The 18,606-nt window shown below is 46.8% G+C and overlaps 2 protein-coding genes and 1 long non-coding RNA gene across 5 annotated transcripts in view; 2 read left to right on the top strand and 1 right to left on the bottom strand.

Annotated features, from left to right (window-relative positions):
- Window positions 1–18,606, bottom strand: part of adgra3 (adhesion G protein-coupled receptor A3) — a 114,433-nt gene that overhangs the window by 20,921 nt on the left and 74,906 nt on the right. The window contains exons 1-2 of one of the 3 annotated variants that reach the window (XM_084691315.1): window positions 6,768–6,877; window positions 4,838–6,049 (exon numbers count right to left, since the gene is read on the bottom strand). The exons of 1 other annotated variant lie outside the window; for it this stretch is intronic. In XM_084691315.1, the coding sequence (XP_084547441.1) occupies window positions 4,838–5,061 (224 nt within the window). In that variant the 5' untranslated portion in view covers window positions 5,062–6,049; window positions 6,768–6,877. Of the gene's footprint in view, window positions 1–4,837; window positions 6,050–6,767; window positions 6,878–18,606 lie in introns of those variants that run through there. One more of the 3 variants, XM_084691314.1, reaches the window with a different exon arrangement.
- LOC146222191 (uncharacterized) lies at window positions 4,134–7,053 on the top strand. Its single transcript, XR_014746728.1, has 3 exons — window positions 4,134–4,741; window positions 4,862–4,934; window positions 6,564–7,053. It is a non-coding gene; the product is annotated as an uncharacterized LOC146222191 (long non-coding RNA).
- On the top strand, window positions 7,355–10,602 carry gba3 (glucosidase, beta, acid 3). The gene is made up of 5 exons (XM_084691318.1): window positions 7,355–7,489; window positions 8,403–8,627; window positions 8,727–9,529; window positions 9,996–10,119; window positions 10,349–10,602. Exons 1-5 carry the CDS (start codon window positions 7,372–7,374, stop codon window positions 10,558–10,560), a joined length of 1,482 nt encoding a protein of 493 aa, XP_084547444.1. The 5' UTR covers window positions 7,355–7,371; the 3' UTR covers window positions 10,561–10,602.

Here is an 18,606-nt window from a genome sequence, read left to right as displayed (position 1 = left end):
ATTCCCCTCTCTCCATCCCCCTCTCTCTATCCCCGACTCTCTATACCTCTTTCTATCTCTGACTATCCCTCTCTCTATCCCTTTCTCAACACTTCCTTTATGCTCAGGAGCCTTAAACAAAGCCCGGCCAGGAGTAGAGCTGTCGCCCTTTCCAAACAGAGGGGGAAGTTCTTGCACTGTGGAGCCCGTAAACCCTCAGAAAAGTGGCTCCTACTATGAGGGGAGAGCATGGCACGGCAAGGCCGAGCCCTTGTGCTAAAACCGAAGGAGGGGTCAACAGCTGTGGTGCTCAACTATAGCTGGGGCACGCTTTTAGCTGGCTTACACTCGCCTGTCAAAGGAAAAACTAAACTTCTGTACCTCTACCAAATCTAATGGTCATATTAGCAGTGATGGCTAACATATTGTTTCATTACAAGTGCTTGTGCTTCCCCACTATTTTGTGACATGGTGCTACGCCACAGAACCTAAAAGCAGAACCAGAGGGAAGCTTTAAGGAGTTTAACTCCCATACCTCCGGGTGAAAGAGGATTGATGGGCAGTACATAACGTTCAGAGGAATTGGATTTGACACCTCAAAGATTTACATTTTTACATACATTATTAAATAGGTGTTCAATATGGCTGGGAATGTGAGCTAAAAGGGTTAACAAGGCATTTATTTCATTTTAGCTTGACTAAAATTTCACGTGGGTGAGTCCTTAACCGTGTTATGACTTGGCAATGTTAGCCTCTGCTTCTAACAAGAGCTGGATTCTCTCTTCCTGTGGGAGGAGCATGGCTTGTCTGGCAAAGAATCCCCTCTTCAGCCCGAAACTGAAAAGGACACTTGTCATACAAGCGCTGACTGCGCCGTGCCACTCTCACAAACTTAAGACGCATGACAATATCCCCTTTCAATCCCAGGGTGCCAAGGTATTAGCAGAAAGTATAGAATCCTGTCACCTTATAGCTCCGGTCGGGCCAGGTAATATGATATGTCCTACTAACATCACAACAAAAGCTGCTTAGCGGGTCAATGGACCCGAGCCAGCCTCCATATCAGCCTCGGTCATACAGACACAAACCAGAACAACTGTAAGACCAGCTTATCTGTTATTCCGTTTCGATTTGGCACATCCTGACAGGAGAAGGGCTGTGCTTCGACAGTTCTGAGTGTCTGAGGCAGAGTTGAACACCCGGGTGTCTCTGCCTCGCCTCTGGGGTTTGGTTTTCCTCTGCAAACATCACACAACGGCGAAGGAAAACACGGCAGTGCTGCTTTGGCTGAGAGGCTTGTCTGCAAAGCGAAAAAACAAACCTTTCCAACCGCCGGACATGCATGAGAGCATCCTCCTGGGCACTGGTTACACAAACACTTCAAAGGCTGGCGGCCTAACAGCTTCGACTTTTCATGCTGGAGCCGATAAACAAATCATATGAGTGCTGAGAGGCGGGATCCTAGCCTCTGGTTCTGCGCCGCCTTCCCCACAGATCCATCTCCATCTCCGGGTCATTTGGATATCAAATGTAAGGGGTGCAAAGTGCGAGTCTGAATACGAATGCTGCAATGAATCCCTTTTTTCCCCACAAAGCATGTGGAGTCAAACCGCCCGCTCCTCTACTTTGTTTCAGTCATGAGGGATGCGGTCTGTCCATCCTCCCTGCGCCGGCAGCCAGAGCAGGGCCTCAGGAAGACGGACACGTACCTGCCCTGGCCCCGCGATCTCTCGGACCATTTATCGGACACTTTGGTGTCGTCAAATCAGACATGCTCTTCCTGCTGTGGGAGGAAGTGCCTGGCTGTTGGCCACATCCATCCCAGAATTCCCCTCGGGTGGCTTTGGCCACACGGCGCAGTCCAGGTGCTTCTGGGAAGGGATCCCATGAACACTCAACAAGTCGAGGGAAGAAATGTGATCTCTGCGACTGTACACCCGCAGCTAGATATACGGCCGGCTGTTTAGGTTAGTCTGAAATAAGAGGAACAGAGCATGCACTCGGGCACCATAAATTTAGCCCGAGGTGAGGGAGAGGGGCATGGGTTGCAGGTCCATCGCAAAAAAAGACACTGGAGAAGAGGAGAGAGTTGTAAACACGTTTGTGTCATTTCCTCTCAGATTACTAAGGAATGCGGAATCAGTTGCCTCCTTCATTCCTTACCTCCAGACATGCCTACGACTGACCTCTCCAAGGAGGACCCACACTCTCGCAGGCATTCCAGTTGTTAACTTCGTCCTTGAAGATGAATGACTTAAGATGGTGAACAGAAACACACACTCAAGCAGTGTTGATGCAAACTAGCCTCTTTTAGTGTTTCTCAGTGGACGAGTTTGGCTTGACTCTCCTCCGGAAACATAAATCCCACAGCGGCGGGAAGTGTTTGGGTCAAAGGGGGAAAAGGTATGATAAATGGGTCTCTAATCACACTTCATTTTTGACAAGGTCTTTAATTTGCACATGCAGAAGGCGTGTCAATGGGCCAAATTTTAAGAGGCATACAACCCAGGGGAACTCAGCTAAACCAACATTGAAACATGATCACAGAAGGGGAAAAAAAATAAAAAATACGTGAGGTTGAGTCTGAGCAGCGTCTGCATGTGGCGTGACCACTCACAAAGTGTCATTATTTGTGAGAACGGAGGGGTGACGCAGCGTCACAACCCTGTGAAGGACACGCAAAATCAACAAGGAGCGACAGCTTGTTTACCCGTGCTGAGGGGTGTGGTACAAGTTGTTTTGGCCTGACCCCGGATAGCAAACAAGGACAATAACGTGGACGAAGACCTGGGCTGACCTCAGTTAGACCTCAACGAGATCGTAAACAATAGCACATCTCTTAAAACAAACCAGATGCTTCTGGAATATTGTTTGAATAAGTTCACATCCTCTTTATACAAAATGAACATTGGCCTGCTTTCCAGAACTTTCTCTTGTCTCGCGGTGAGCGAGTGAGTATGTGAGATAGAGAGAACTTGATCCCCTAAGAGAGAAAGAGACAGGGATGGACAGAAAGACACAGAGAGAGAGAGAGGTTAGCAATGTTCACCTGCTTGTCCTGTGAACACAATTCACAAAGAATGTAAGAAAGAGAGTGAAGGAAAGAAGGAAGTGGGCTCCACAGTGTCCAGGAAGTGATTGATTCTCAGGGTCTGGCAAGGTAAGGTTGGGCAGCGCTACTGGGTCTAGTCAGCACAGGCCTGCTGTGTCCAGGCCTATGTCAGTCTCTTTGCAGGACACAGGTCATAAACAGGCCCCTGGACCCCTGCACCTACAAAGAGGGTCGCAAACTTTACAGGCCATAAATCAAAACACCTCCTCCATTGCAGTCATAGAAACAGTTGAGTTAACTTGTATTTATTTTAATTTTACAGACTGCAAAGACAAATAACTTTTTGGCCAGAGATCTTGTTGACAAATGCTGAAAAAAACATACAAACCCACGGTGGGAGATTAAGGGAAGAACCCAGAGGAATGCTTGAGAAGTTCTCACAAAGTGCAGCCTAATTACCCCTCTCACTGCTGCGGCGGCCATCTTTACAACCGTCAAGTATGGTGTTTGGCTGAGGGCATATACACAAGAGAAATGTTTCCCAACCCAATCTATCACTGTCAAACTCAACTAGAATGATGAGAATCCAACTTCAGGGTTCATACCCATACAGAAACATCAAATAGTATGACAGGAGAAAGAAATAGCCCAATCACCCAGTGATAACACCATGGAAACTACAGATGAAGAAAGACTTTCATAAGGCTTTACAAAGGAAGAAAACTGACAAACAAAAATGCATTAACAATGTGTGGCTGTCGGAATTCCGGGCCATGCTATCTCAGTCCGAGAGTTCTGGTAGGCCTATAAGAATCTATGTATAATCTTCAACCATAACATGTGAACACATTAATACTTCCAGTCCATTCACAAGTAGTTTTATATTTTGTTTGTTTTTTGTGGGGGTTTTTTGGGGGGGGGGCATCTCTGTTCCTTCTCCTGTGTCTTCTTCACTTCCCCTCTCCTTCTTGGTGGGAGGTAGCAAGAGGCCACACAAAGACTGACAACTTCAGAAATGAGCCTTTTAGACATGCTTGGCTGGTGCCTTCTTAGATAGCACATTACAACGTTGGTGTTCAACTCAGCCCTTCGTGAAGACCACGTGCCACTTACCACCACAGCACAGGTCACAGGTCTCACTAGAGGGAAATACTTCACCTTTGTGTTGAATTAGTCACTAAGTGCAACGTCCACCTCAAAAAAGCATACGAGACAAGATACTAGAGTCAGTTGCTTCTAACTGTCGAAATTGTTTACACTAACACTGTTTATGTGTGTTTTGCTGCTGGAAAGACAGTGTATGTTATGGTCAATTAAATCATATATATATATAGTTAACATTTCTAGGGTATTTATGAATGACATGCTCCCCATATGCGTGGACAAGACACTTGTTGCACTATTGAAAGACATGGCATCTGTTGCATTTGTCTTAAACACCAACATATAATCCACCTGCCAGATGAGAAATAGAGTGACGGCCTACACTGTGACCTCTGTGTCCCTGGCCAGTCCTAAAGGCTTCGTCATATCCGAGTAGCAAGTCTTGGTTGGACTTCAACAAGCAAAGTGAAAACAGGCCTACAGATAAAAGTTGTGCAGTTAATTGAGGCTAACCACATGACTATGATGATGCTCTCCATATGGCACAAGTAAGCATACACAAGCTAACATCGCAAACGGCAATGAACAGAAATAAATCAAACGCAGGTAAATCTACAATGGGCAGCATATTTTCGGCGTTGCAATCTATACTGCGAGATAAACCAAGAGGGATTTGTGGAGCCAGAAATGATTTATACTCACAGTGTAACTGTTCTGTTGGGGAAGGAGTCTGGAGGCAACACCTGCTGGAGTTCCATATTGCTGCAAACCACTTTCCTGTCCGCCGTTGCCACAGACGGTACGAGCTTCCCTGCGCTTTTCGATCGTTCATCATATGATTTACAATCAGATGATACCGTCGAGCTATCACCACCGAGCAGCAAAACCATAAACACTGGAAACAAATCCACTGCGCGTCCCTTCATTTTAGGTATTTCAAGAAAATCACTGCAGCATTGGCGAAGAAAATAATGTGAATAGTAAGTAGGACTGGAGAGTGAGATTGGGGTGGGTGTATTAAATCGGCCCGGCGGTTACAATAGCGTACTTAAACCCTCAAAATACTCCACAGAAAATTAGGACAGTTTATTATTTTGCACATATTTTTTGGCTACTAAACGTTGCTTTGCCCCTCCATTGGGGTTCTGTAGTTCCTCGATGTCAATCAATCCAGTTGAGGGTTTGGACATCCTTTGTTTGCCAAACGACGCGATTTATAATTCCATTTCTTTGTATGGTCTTCATTTCCCCCAGAAAAGAGATGCAGTACGCTAAAACGATGGTTAATGTATGACATTGATCATAGTTACATCAAACAACTTCAATTCCAAGTGTGAAAAGGTTTTCTTTGTTGCCAATAGCGCGGATCCAAGTGAGTTCTGCCTATTCCAAAGGAGACAGCTGCAGTCATCCCAAGATAACGCGCACTAAGTTTAGGAAATGTGATCACGCCAAGCTTTTAAAACTTTCTCTCTTCGTGAGAAGACTGTCACAGTAGACACAGTATGGATCAAGAAATAAAAACTCCAGTTAGCATGTGTTACTGTAAAGAAAGCAACTTTCCCCAGAAAGGAGTACACTGGTTACAGATGTAGATGCAAAATATAATCACGGTAAACAAAAACTGAAAAAGTATCCAAATAAAAAACGTCGTTCCTGGCACGTAAATCCACGTATTATTTACCCAAGTTTGCCCTTTCCCGCTCCGACAATGTCCAGAGCTTTTCTTTCAGTTCATAATACCCTCACAGAGTATGAAAGTACTCTTTGGCTTTCTTTCCATTGAGAACTGCACTCAAAGTCCTGCCCCGGGCTCCATGTTGCATTTGCACCCCCTGACGTCACCACAGGTTTTCTCTCTAGGACAGCCCTCTTTCATTCTCTTTCATTATCGTCCTCTGTCCAGGTTTATTGCTGTAAAAGAGTGTGAAAACAGAGGCATGAGCTTACTTAAGAAAATACTGTGTCCTTAATCACGAAACTATGTGTACAAATAAACAACAGTGCAGTTTTGTTTGTAGGATTAATCGGGCAAAGATTCAAAAACTCTTCATTCATGATTCTGAATGTTAAAACAGTTCAGTCAGTTAGCCTATACATTGACCGATATTATGCTACATTAAGTGTTAAAGCTATAATCAAAGACAGTAGAAATACTGTTAATCACATAATCACTTTAATTAAGCACTGTCCTTGGCCGGGTTTCCCAGATTCGTTAAGAAGTTCTTAACGCTAAGAGCTTATAAGGAGCGTTCTAAGAGCGTAACGCTCCTAAGAAGTTCTTGGCGTTAAGAACTTCTAAACGAATCTGGGAAACGCGGCCCTTGTCTGTTCTGTATTATTCTCTACTTCTTATCCCTTTTTAGTCAGGTACAGCTCAGACTCGGTTCCTGGTTGCATTTACTGAAGGCTTCCTTTTCACTTCCAGAACAAGTTCAGGCTAGCTTGCGATGGGCAGTATCCTGGAAAGGCCAGATATGGGAAGACTCTACAAGATCCCACATGTGCAGAACAGAACAATGACCTTGCAGGCTGATTCATCACGTACAACGGAGGTCTACAGACCCCTCCATCCTCCATGTCTATAATCACCTGATCTAGCTTCAGACTGCACCCAGTTGACCTTACGTACCTGGGGGCAATGCAATGCTCGTCACTTCTAGCCATTATTCAGACAGTTTGACAACCTCTGAAAGAAGTGTGTCTGCAAACAGAGGGCCTTCTATGTTTGTTCGCCCTTTTGTTATTGAACTTCTTGGCTAGACGACTTCTGAACACACCACAAGTGTCTCTCTGTTGACAACTAGTTATTGCCAGGAGGAAGCTTTCAAGCTTTCATAAGAAATAACACGCATACTCAAATGCTAGGCAATATTTAAGAATTACACTGACAAAATAAATTATACCATATTGTAACCTAGGGCAGTAACTTTTTCATTGAGTCAAGGTGTTTGTCATAAGTTATTCACAAGACTCATTTAACGTTGTGCTTGTTAATTTGCACATTTACATTAGCTTGTGTATATTATAGGATCTCCCAAAAATAATGAAGGCAATTAATAATTAAGGCATTTTTATTTTATCTAAAATCATTAGATCTCAGTTACTGCGCAGCTCGAAGCTCACACTGACGCTTGTGAACACGTTCGTCGTGAACTTTCTGAATAAAGCTGCGCAGATGTATTTGGCCATTCAAGTGTTGTAATCCCTCATTTACAGCAAAGTTGTATCGCTTTATGTCTGCTACACAACACAACCGTCCATTGCAAACCTTGGAAAATCACGCATGCAGCAGAGACATGTTCCCGGGTAATTTTGCATGGGGAGCAGCAACTGCTGCCTATCAGATAGAAGGTAATGTAACAACCACACACGACCGGACACTAACGGCACACTATCATTTGGAAATGTAATAAGCACACAGACCGGAAAAATACAGCACATTATCATTTCATCAAATGATGCATCGTGTCATCATGGATCGTATTAATATAGTAATAAGCATTTTATATATAATGTAATCCCAATTTACGCGCCCGGAAGTCTGCTCTTCATGGTCACCGAGATGACCGAGGTGAAGATATTCAACATTTGTCTCACATTTCGAAGACGCTACTTTGCAGCGTCGCGTTAGGGACCGGGTGAAAACTAACCGTACAATTTACAAAATGTATGTTTCATTATATTTCTATGGATATAATATCTCAAACTGTCACCAGATTATTCTAATAATTACTTGCCTACTTCCACAAACTTTACCTTTGCAATTGAATTACAAACAAAATGATAGAAAATCGCTAAACATGAAATCCTCGCTAAACAATAACTTTTTCGAAATTGTATTGAAAAATCTTAATTATACACCATATTATTCTAATAATGTATGGACTTTTTCCACATTCTTTACTTTTTCAATAAAGTTTTAAACAAAATTATAGAAAATCGCTTATCTCTGAAATAGCATGAAATCCTCGCTAAATTTAAGAACTTTTCAACATTTTACAAAAAATCTCAAATATACACCACATTATTCTGATAATATCTGGCCTACTATTTAAACTACTATATATAACGGATATGAAGGATTTCATGCTATTTCAGAGATTACCAATTTTCTATCATTTTGTTTAAAACTGAATCGCATGTCGAATATGAAACTAACTTTACCTTGCTACCGAGATGTTCATTAGTAATCTTACTACCCCTGTTTCACTTTTTTGCCATTCTTCAGCTTGCTTCATGCCTTGTCATTGTGTCCTTCTATAAGGGGGCTGGGATGCAGACGGCAAGGGCCCGAGCATATGGGATACCTTCTGTCATGGGAAAGGCAGAGTGTTTGAGGACCAGAGTGGAGATGTCAGCTGTAACAGCTACCAGCTCTGGGAGGAGGACCTGGGGTGTATCCTCCAGCTGGGGCTCACCCACTACCGCCTGTCCTTCTCCTGGGCTCGCTTGTTGCCTGACGGAACAACGCGGCACGTCAATAAGAAAGGTATAAGGTAGCCTGTCGGCCTGCCACTCGACACTAGCACCACCAAGCTCGCCAGCTCTACACCACTCCGCTCTGAGTCACTAAATATTTGTCCCTTAGGGGTGCAGTACTACGACAAAGTGATTGATGACCTGCTGGCCAACAACGTGTCGCCCATGGTTACTCTCTACCATTTTGACCTGCCCCAAGCGCTTCAGGACCAGGGAGGGTGGAAATCCTCAGAGATGGCGGACATATTTGACACCTACGCCAAGTTCTGCTTCCAAACGTTTGGGGACCGCGTCAAGCTGTGGATTACCATCAACGAGCCCTACGTCTGTGCCAAGATGGGTTACGAGAATGGCCTGTTTGCACCAGGGCTCAAGGAGCCGGGGGTGTCTGCCTACATTGTGGGTCACAACATGCTGCGTGCCCACGCCAGGGCCTGGCACAGCTATGACACCCTCTACAGGGCCACTCAGGGCGGTGCGGTGTCTTTGGCCATCAACAGTGACTGGGCCGAGCCTCTGGACCCCGTTAGCTCTGAAGACATGGCTGCCACTCAACGCTACCTAGCCTTCACCTTCGGATGGTTCGCCTGGCCTGTGTTCCTGACTGGAGACTACCCTGGCGTGATGAGATCCAACGTAGAACGGAGAAGCATGGAGCGGGGCTACCAGGGGCGTCCCAGACTCCCCACCTTCTCGGAGGACGAGCCCAGCGTTTTGGGAACGGCCGATTTCTTTGCACTCAATTACTACACGTCCCGTAAGGTGAAAGCGAGGGGGGCCTGTGGAGGAATGCTGAGTCTGGACAGTGACCGGGACGCGGAGGGGGTGACGGACGCCTCCTGGCCTGTGTGTGGGGTCTCCTGGCTGGCCGTGGTCCCTGAGGGCCTGAGGAGCCTGCTGAGATACATCAAGGTAGGAAGGAGGCGGGCAGGGGGCGACTCCAGTCCAGTCAGCTACAGAGCAGGAACGATGAGTGGGGGATAACAAGTTGTCCTTTCGTTCATTTGAGAAGCTAGCTGGCTCGTTGGATTTCAAATTGACCCCAACCATGATCAGAGAACATTTGTTTAGCGGCTTGTAATCCATTTGATTTCCGTCTTTATTTATATTTTAAACGCGCACACAAACAGATTGATTCTCCATTAGTTTGTTGTCACATTCAATGAAGACATCATTTAGATACAAACTATCCGAGATTGAGCAATGTGTCCCGCCGTTGGGAGCTGTCACAGCCCATTAGTTTGACTTGTTTGCTGTAATGGTGCCAGCAAACAAAGTCCACCACTCTGTGGACTTCCCTGGCAGTTTTTATAGCTGAATCACTGTTGGTTTGATGATGCCTTTTGTGAACAATAATGTATCTTCTACGAATGTTCAGAATACTTTGAACGGGCCTGAGATCTACATCACAGAGAACGGCTTCTCTCAGGTGGGTCTGGTGGACCTGGAGGACGTCCAGCGTGCTGGGTACTACCTGGACACCATCCAGGAAGTGGGCAAAGGTACCGATCGGTCCAGTTCGTCATATGACAATTCCTCCGCCAGCTTGTTCCCATGCTCTATCCATACATGTAGCAGCAAGACGGCTCAGAGGTGTTGTCGCGCAGTAGATTGACCTGATGAACCGTTTTGAATGTGTTGCCAGTAAATACCGATAGATGAGCTCATCACATGGCTAATCGAAAAAGGTGCCAGTGCTGTAAGATGTTGCTGTGTTGTGTCTCTGTGCAGCTATCCAGGAGGACGGGGTGGATGTCAGGGGCTACTTTGCCTGGTCTCTGCTGGACAACTTTGAGTGGGCGAGCGGGTATAGTGTGCGTTTTGGCCTGTTCCACGTCGACTTCTCAGGGGAGCAGCAGAAGCGGTCCAGCTATGTGTCTGGAAAGGAATACGCCAGGACCATCGCCAAATACAAAACTCAGGCCACCATGGATAATTTATAACAGTCATCGCCTTTTTTTATTAAATTGTTCTTTGATACATTCCAGACTTGTCAATGTTACTATGTGAAGATTTTGATATAACCCAAAGAGAATCGGTAAAAAAGAAAAGTGGTGCTAGATTGCACTAACAAGATCAGCTCCTGAATTATAGAAGTCAGTTAGTTTCAGTTTGGAAGAAGCCCTTAAGCAGTGTGCAGTCACATGCATTCTTCAAGAATGACTTGACTTTGTCCGCCCGGAAAACGCTTTAGAAAACAGACCTAAGCTCCCTCACTTGCTTTCACAAAGAAGTGATTTTTGCCTGACTTTGGCACAGAAGCAAAGGTCCTGGCCAAACAGTGTTAAGTTGACTTAACTCGGTAGAAATGAGTATTCTAGCCTTCCCAATTTCCAGTCAATCTTTACAAAGAGGTTTTTGGAGAGGGCAGAATTCCCCACACAGTAGAGCAGGCCAGCTGAATGGCTTCCAGACCCAGCTCCAGCTGCCAACACTGACAGGGCCCAGGGTAGGCCCACTGGTGTGGGAGGCAGAGTGCATTGAGGTGTATGCGTGGAGCCAAAATATTCAGGTAATAGTGTTACTGCCTATGTGTGTGTGTGTGTGTGCGACACAGAGTCAGGGCATAGTGTACTCAAACGTATGTTTGTCTCCCTGCGTGTGTGTACGACACAGCTCATCCTACACAGCCCTCATGGGTCTCTGATGCGGGTGAGGGGAGCCGGGCCCTCATATCCTGAATCCACGTACCCAGCTTCCGGTGGCCTGACCCAGCTGTCCAGGTGCTGCTGGAGACAGGCGCCAGGGAAGGGTGGGGCGGTGGGGGGGATCATGTATGAGGGCGTACCATCTGGGTACCAGTACGATACTGAGAGATTAGGCTAACACTCAGGGGCCACTGGAAAGCCAGCACACCAAAGCATGCTTGAAAAACAATTCACTTTGAGACGGCCCTTTGAATTTAAAGCCGCACATTTCTCTACACACAAACTATGAGAAACAATGTCCCACACGAGAAGTGTAGTTTTTTTTTAATTTAAGGAAAAGGCCTAGGTAAGCAAGCAGGATGGCTACATACAATGGTTGCGGGAGACAGAGAGCAAACAGGTCTGGTTTGGCTGGGATACCACAGTCATTCCTAATGGCCCGCAACACTCAAGGGGATGAAGTCATTTCCTCCGAATGAGCTAGTCATAGGGTGAAAAATCCCATAACCTCATTCTACCTATCCAAGCATAGAAAAAGATGGGAACATCTGGATCCAAGGAGCACAACAGTTTGTTAGAATATAAAGACCTTTCCAATTAACCGGAAGGTTAATGCATGTTTTTCCGCATTGATCTGTCGGTGGCATCCTCGGCGCTTTGTTTCAAGCCCCCACGTTCCAGCAGATGAAGCTCTTTGTCACAGAGAACCAACGGGTGAATCACTGGTGCTTGATCAAAGCTTCTCTGCGGAACGCTGTGAGGGAGTCGTCCGGGATGATGGACCTCAGGAGACACCATGGGACGGCCAGGTGCTGTGTCATGTGAGGCCTCGCCAGCTGTTCAGACTCCCGACTGGGGGGGGGGGGGGGAGGGAGGCAGAGGAACGTCAAGCCCTGGTTCCTCGTGTTCAGCAGGATCTCTGGAGCTCGTAACTGGGGATGAGAGGAGCTGTTTGTGGGAAGGCCGGACTGTTAAAGCAGGGTTGGTAGAGTGGTTGGTTGTGGCGGTTTTGTGCTTTCAGTTGGCCGACCCTAAATAGTTCTCCACAAGTCTTTGTAAGTTGAAATATTAAATATATTTTATGGAACAATAGTGTATTAAAATGAATTATTCAAGCAGTCAAGCTGGTTTGAGGTTTTAGTTACCTGATACAATTATTTTGAAGTTGTGAGGGGTATAACGTTTTATTGTGGGGGGGTTTATTCTGGGGAGTTTCTGAGTCTATGCTGCCACTATGTGGTGGGACATGGTACTACAGGTTTGGAAATTATGCAGTAATGTGTCAAACTGTTTTGTGCCACAAAATCTGGAATTTATTGTGAATAATGAATTGTATAACATGGATATATATAGAAGCCACTGAATGACTTCTCACATTATCATATATCTTGTATTTTGGAAATTAATATTTATGCACTTTTACAGAGAGCGAGATCATTTATATCCCGTATTATGTGACTTTGTTTGCATTAATAAACATATTGTGCCCTGACATCCAGTTGGCTATGCAGATACTTTTCAACAGTTGAGACTAATGTCTCCGCGGGCCTCCTCTGTCTCAGTCAGGCAGAATCAGTCTCTTTCGTCTGGTGATGTATAACACGCTATTGTGTCTCCATCAATAACCGTAGCGCGCAGCCGGCGTGGATTCCCGGCAGATTGTTGTGGATGGCTGTGCGGTCCTCCAGCCCCCTCAGCTCCTCCCCTGGGGCTCCTCTGTTGGATGAGCGCTGCTGACTTCAGTTTAGCAGACGCTTTGCACGCCCTGGAAGTTTCCTTCCATTTTTCGAAGGCGACCTCTGTGTCGCCACAGCCCTGAGTGATCAGCAGCAGCCACAGCTGAGGCCTAATGGCTGTCGCTGGCGTCTCCCTGCTGACTGGACACACGGAGAGGACCTGCACGTCTTTGTGCAGTTCACATGCTGGAAGATGAACCAACCACCACTGGCCATTACACATACAGGGTCTGGGGCTTCTGGTAGGGAAGTGACCCCAACACACAATCACACACACACAATACTAGCTAGTTTTAACTAGTAAATATATTTTTTTTTTCCCCCAACATCTTTTATTGGTATTTTTTATTTTCTTGTTCCTCTGCATCTACATACTAAAGCCCACTGTCTAGACATTATGCATTCATTATTAACCAACCATCCATTTGCAGTCCAACGAGGCTAAGAGGACCAGTCACACAGACTGCAGCTGGAGGTCTACACCATCATCCAGGGTCTGTCTGTAGCAGGGAACTGGGTGCCGGAAAAGAGAGCATGACTTATTTTCCCATGATTCATAGCTTTGAGGGCATGCCAATTTTTCCTTGAGATTTTCACCCAGGACTCGATGAGTAATTCCACAACTGTCCTCTCTTTATTGATGGTTTCCATCTCTCCTTCCTTACTGGCCGGGGTTAGTGGGGGGGAACAGCCACAGAGTTGATTGCGTGCCACACGAGGAAAAGTTGCTCTGCACTTAACGAGTGGCAAGATTAGCCTTTTAGCGAGAGGCAGAGGAATAATATGTGCCCATTGCAGGTTTGAACGCTGAAACATTAATTAACATTTAAATAATTCACTGCTACAGTCTTTCTTAATAGCCCCGACGAACACCAACTTTAATTCATTATGGGGAGAATTTATTCCGATTAGGCTGTGATGTAGAAAGTGGCAGAGGAGGCCATTTCTAAACGTGCTTTCCAATTAGGCTGCAAATATATCATGTGTATAGATAAGTTGCTTCTGACAATGAATTAGTACGTTTAATTGTAACATTCAATCACATTCACCAATGGAGATTTGGTGCGAAGGAACATTCTCACAAATTAGCAAGGGAGGCCCATTTGTATTGGACCAAACTTAACTTGTTATATTTTGACAGGCTCTATTAAATATGCAAGACACTAGAAACTGATTTACTTATTATAAATACACTGAATAATTTAGCCGCTAATTAACAATCTCTATAATGAATAATACAAATGTTCAAAAAAAAATCTGATCTTATGTCTCAGTGTAGTACTTATGGGTACAAAGTCGCCGACGTCTAACCAATAATACCTTTTTCTGTTTACTCATCACATGCATTTACCTGAGGGAGACAGTGTCTTTAATATTAAGACATAAAGAGAGAAATTCTCTTTTTCTTGTATTTCACCATTTCTCTCTTCGTCTCACCTCCCCACCCGATCTGTCTCCCCGTATTGCCCTCTCTTCCTCTTTCAACAAGGGAGGCCTCCAGAGAAACAAACCTTCTGCCCCCTCTCCATCTCAATATGTCTCTCATTCTGTGTGTCTCCCCCCCCCCCGCCGGCTCTCTCTCTGGCTCATATTTCCCCCTCCTAATCACACTGCTCATTCTCCATTGATGAGAGAGAACCAGGGAGAAAAAAAAGCCAAACTTTCTAAATCCCATCGACCTACTTCGCCAGACATTTTGGTGGGAATTCATATTAATGCAAAACATTGGAGAAGAAAAAGAACTGTTTTCACCCCATCCTTCATTGCAACCCAATGCACGCCCCCCCCCCCCCCTACTTTCTGCTTGGAGCCATTTTCTCCCTCGCCCAATCTGAGCCTGTGTATGCACCACATTAGACGGGAGGAGAAATGCTTTAGAGCAGCGAAACTCGCTTTTCGGAGCTCCGCCGCTACTTTTGTCAATGTTGTAAGAAGCGTGACATCAGAGTTAAAAAGGCACTCTGGATAGCCTTGACAGGAATTTGGGGAATTTGGTGGTGTGTGTGTTGGGAGGTGGGGAAAGATTGAGGGATGAATGTTGGGCTTTCAATACACAAAGTGGAATTAGGGATGAATTAAATGAGAAAACTGAGGCAAAGAAAGGAACAGAGGAAAAAAAAGAACCAACTACTAAAAGTTTTTTCTTTTTTGCTCTCCCTGAGAGACAGGAAATGACCTCGCTAACGACGGCTGAAGTCCAACTCTCTGGCGGATGACGGCACTCCATGATGGGGGTTCATGGACCCCCTTGAAAAATTGAAAGCTCACTGAATATTCAGTCACTCGTGTGTGCACAGTGGGTGACTTGTGTGTGGATTGGTATGCAGTGTGTGTGTGTGTGTGTGTGTGTGTGTGTGTGTGTGGTGGGTAGGCCCGGCGGGGTAGGAGAGATACCCCCTGTGTGTGTGAGGTGGCCAATGAGCCCAGCCCTATCTCTCATAGCGAAAACCGCAGGAGAGTATATGTGTGTGTGTGTGTGTGTGTGTGAGTGTGTGTGTGTGAGTGTGACACTCGTCGCTGCTTGAAATGAGAAGTGAATATACTGTATGCTGAGGGTGGCAGAGAGAGAGGATCCACGCAGAGACAGAATGCATACAATTCTGCTTGGCAAACAGACGACAGAGTAAACAAACCAAGACCTGCAATTTGCAACTGCATTGCACCCAACACCCACAAGGCATTTCCCAGCAATATATTTCTCCTCTCCATGACTCCACCAGAACATCTCTCCATTCCATCTAACTATAAAGGCAGAAATCTCTGTGCCTGTATGTCTGTCTGTCTGTCTGTGGCTCGATCATCCCGAGAATCAGGGGTTGTATGCGGCTGAAATGCAGCAGGGCTACAGCTCAGGACCCAAGGACGTGCAGTGTCGTGTGCTGTTTGAAAGACAGTTCCCGAGGAAGAAATACAAACCCGTTTGCTGCCATGTTGAGCTGCCACAAGCGCTGGAGCCGTGGACCTCGCGAGAACGGGCACTGCACAAGCGCGCATTGGAACTGGAACTGCATTAGATGAGGTCATTAAGGGGAGCCGACCAGGAGCCCCCTAGTCTACACTCTCCACAACAGTTCTCTGGACTTCACAACCGTCTTCTGATCTGAGTGATGGCAGTGCCCGAGGCCAAGCGGCCCAAGCGAGGGGGGGAAGTCAGAAGAGGTCCCGGCCTCCCCGCCGGAGAGGAGGGGCGGCCTGGAGGAGGGGAGGGGCGGCCTGGAGGAGGGGGGGGGGCGGCCTGGAGGAGGGAGGGGCAGCCTGGAGGAGGGGAGGGGCAGGCTGGAGGAGAGGAGGGGCGGCCTGGAGGAGAGGAGGGGCGGCCTGGAGGAGAGGAGGGGCGGCCTGGAGGAGAGGAGGGGCGGCCTGGAGGAGAGGAGGGGCGGCCTGGAGGAGAGGAGGGGCAGCCTGGAGATGGGGAGGGGCGGAGGGGAGCAACAGTGCGCTCGCACTAATTAACTCTAAGTGTTGTAGCGACATGCTCCCGCTCACCCGCGTTGTCACTCAGGGTTTGAGTGGCGCTAATGAGAGAATTATCTAGCGCCCGGCCCGGCCCTCCCCAAGCATTCAAATGAACACCAGCTGACCTGACCCCCGAGATGGCTTTTTAATCTCAGCACTTAATACCAATCAGACCTGCGTCGGCCCGCGCCACGCTCAGCTCCGGAGGACCCCGCCGCGCGAGGAAACCGTGGCGGTCGGTTTGGGGTTAGCGGTGTAAAGGCTGGGGGTGAGAGAGGGTTTGGATACCACGGAGGGACTGTTTGCTGATCTTCAGGTGTATTGAGAAGTGAAGAGCGCATGCAGAGTGTGTGTGTGTGTGTGTTTTGGAGCGGGGGGGGGGAGGGAGGGAGTTATGAAGTGTGCACTTGTGCCCTGCTTCAAAGTGACAGGGGTGTGTGTGTGTATAGGGTGTGTGTGTAAGCCCCTTATCGTGGGCACGCAGTCGGGGATTAGGAAGGTTAATAAGGTCACAAGTTTACAACGGAATTCCATGATGTGCAAAAGGGGATTTTTGCTTTGTTGGATTAGCACAATCATTATCCTTCGGCACCAGAAAGCGACACACGATTGTAGTGCAAACAATGTATTACGAGGCAATACAAAGGTTGAGAACAGGAAGAAGGGGCGTGTAATGACTACCTGCTGATATTAGACATTTGAACATTCTATAATTCCTATTGGCCTTCAGTTTTAATTGGCTAAAGGCTATTGTTCGCTCATAGCCTTGGATGAAGACTTTTGTGCCCCAAACAGACACATGCAAGCCCCAAGACAACATTAAAGTTTCTCAGCAGGAGAAATATCGCCCTTCAGGTGTTTTGGTTTCTGTGAGTGATACTGGTAATAAATAGCACACCAGCCACAGTTAAAGTCTCAACCAGATGGCTCCTCCTTTCACTACTTAAAGGAAGGGGATTTTGTGGCTTTAAATCTCATCAGGGGCTGTTTAAAGCCTGGGTGTTTTTGAATGAGTGAAAACGTGTGAATGAGGATGTGGATTAGGGCGGGGGGGATTCAGCCGTGTGCTAACTGGAGAAGCATCCTCGGCCCTCCAACGTCACTGGTCGAAAAAAGAATGAAAAAAGAACGAAAAAAGGAGCCCCATATTGCTGTGAAACGCACACAAGTACACCCACAAGCACACACACACATCCGCGCGTCTCTCTCTACTTCCCCAAACTCATTAGAGCCCATGTCTTTATATTCTAACAAGCAATCTGAATTGGACTGAATAGGGCGCAATTAAGAGAGAATTAACTGGATTTCCAGAGTGTCACACCAGTGGGGGCTGGGCTCTACCTTGGGCAGCCGACGCACCCTGGAGTGGATGTTTCTCCAGTTCAATTTGAAGCAGACAATGGCCGCTCGGAGACATCAGTCCTCATTTGGGACACCACGCCAGAACCTCAAGAATGGTCCGATTAGAAACGCACTATTGTTCACCAGACCCTTTTGTTTGGTGGGGAAGCTGTTTGGTACAGAGGCCTGGAAACATCCGTCCCTCTCCTCTACAGTTTTTATTGTAACGGACCTAAATGTCTACCCCGTCTGCTATTGGCCGGTGGCTGGGAAGCTGGCGAGGCTGGATCCACGCTGGGATTCTATTGGTGCACGAGTGTGTGTGGAATCGAGGCATTCAGAGAAACTAACGTTTGGGCATAACGGATTGATGCCAAAAAATGAGAAGTTGTTTCTTAAACCAAGGCCTGCCACACGACTAGTCCATAACTTAAATGATCGACAGGTGTGCTATGGCGTGCCCCAAACACTACAATTAACGTTGCCAAGTCTATTACATCATTGGACGACGTCCTAAGAAGTGGGTTGGTTAGTGAGCGCCCATCGAGAGTGTGCGTGGGAGGTCCTCAGAAGAGAGAGAGCACCAGCAGGGTGTGTCTCTCAGCCGGGCCCCACGGTCACATGGCGCCTCAGGTCACACGGGCTGTCCTCACTCACTCTCCTGACGGACGGCACCATCTACCCTGACGAAGATGGATGAGCCGCATGCGTGTCCTTGTGTGTGTGTGTGCACCTGGGAGGGAGGAGGGGGGTGGTCTGCGAGAGTGATGGATGCCAGGTTTGGGCCTGTGCTGTAGGCAGGTGGGCA

Source organism: Hypomesus nipponensis, chromosome 25 (genome assembly GCF_054491055.1).
Source record: "Hypomesus nipponensis isolate SF chromosome 25, ASM5449105v1, whole genome shotgun sequence".
Lineage (NCBI taxonomy): Eukaryota > Metazoa > Chordata > Actinopteri > Osmeriformes > Osmeridae > Hypomesus > Hypomesus nipponensis.
Note: the sequence above shows the minus strand (reverse complement) of the source record. Positions and strands in the feature narration are given on the sequence as shown.

Excerpts from the sequence above, each read along its gene's own strand:
- gba3 (XM_084691318.1), top strand. The coding sequence starts at position 7,372 with ATGTCTGCTACACAACACAACCGTCCATTGCAAACCTTGGAAAATCAC. Across the intron at positions 9,530-9,995 it reads GCCTGCTGAGATACATCAAG|AATACTTTGAACGGGCCTGA; the intron begins GTAGGAAGGAGG and ends ACGAATGTTCAG. Across the intron at positions 10,120-10,348 it reads CATCCAGGAAGTGGGCAAAG|CTATCCAGGAGGACGGGGTG; the intron begins GTACCGATCGGT and ends GTCTCTGTGCAG.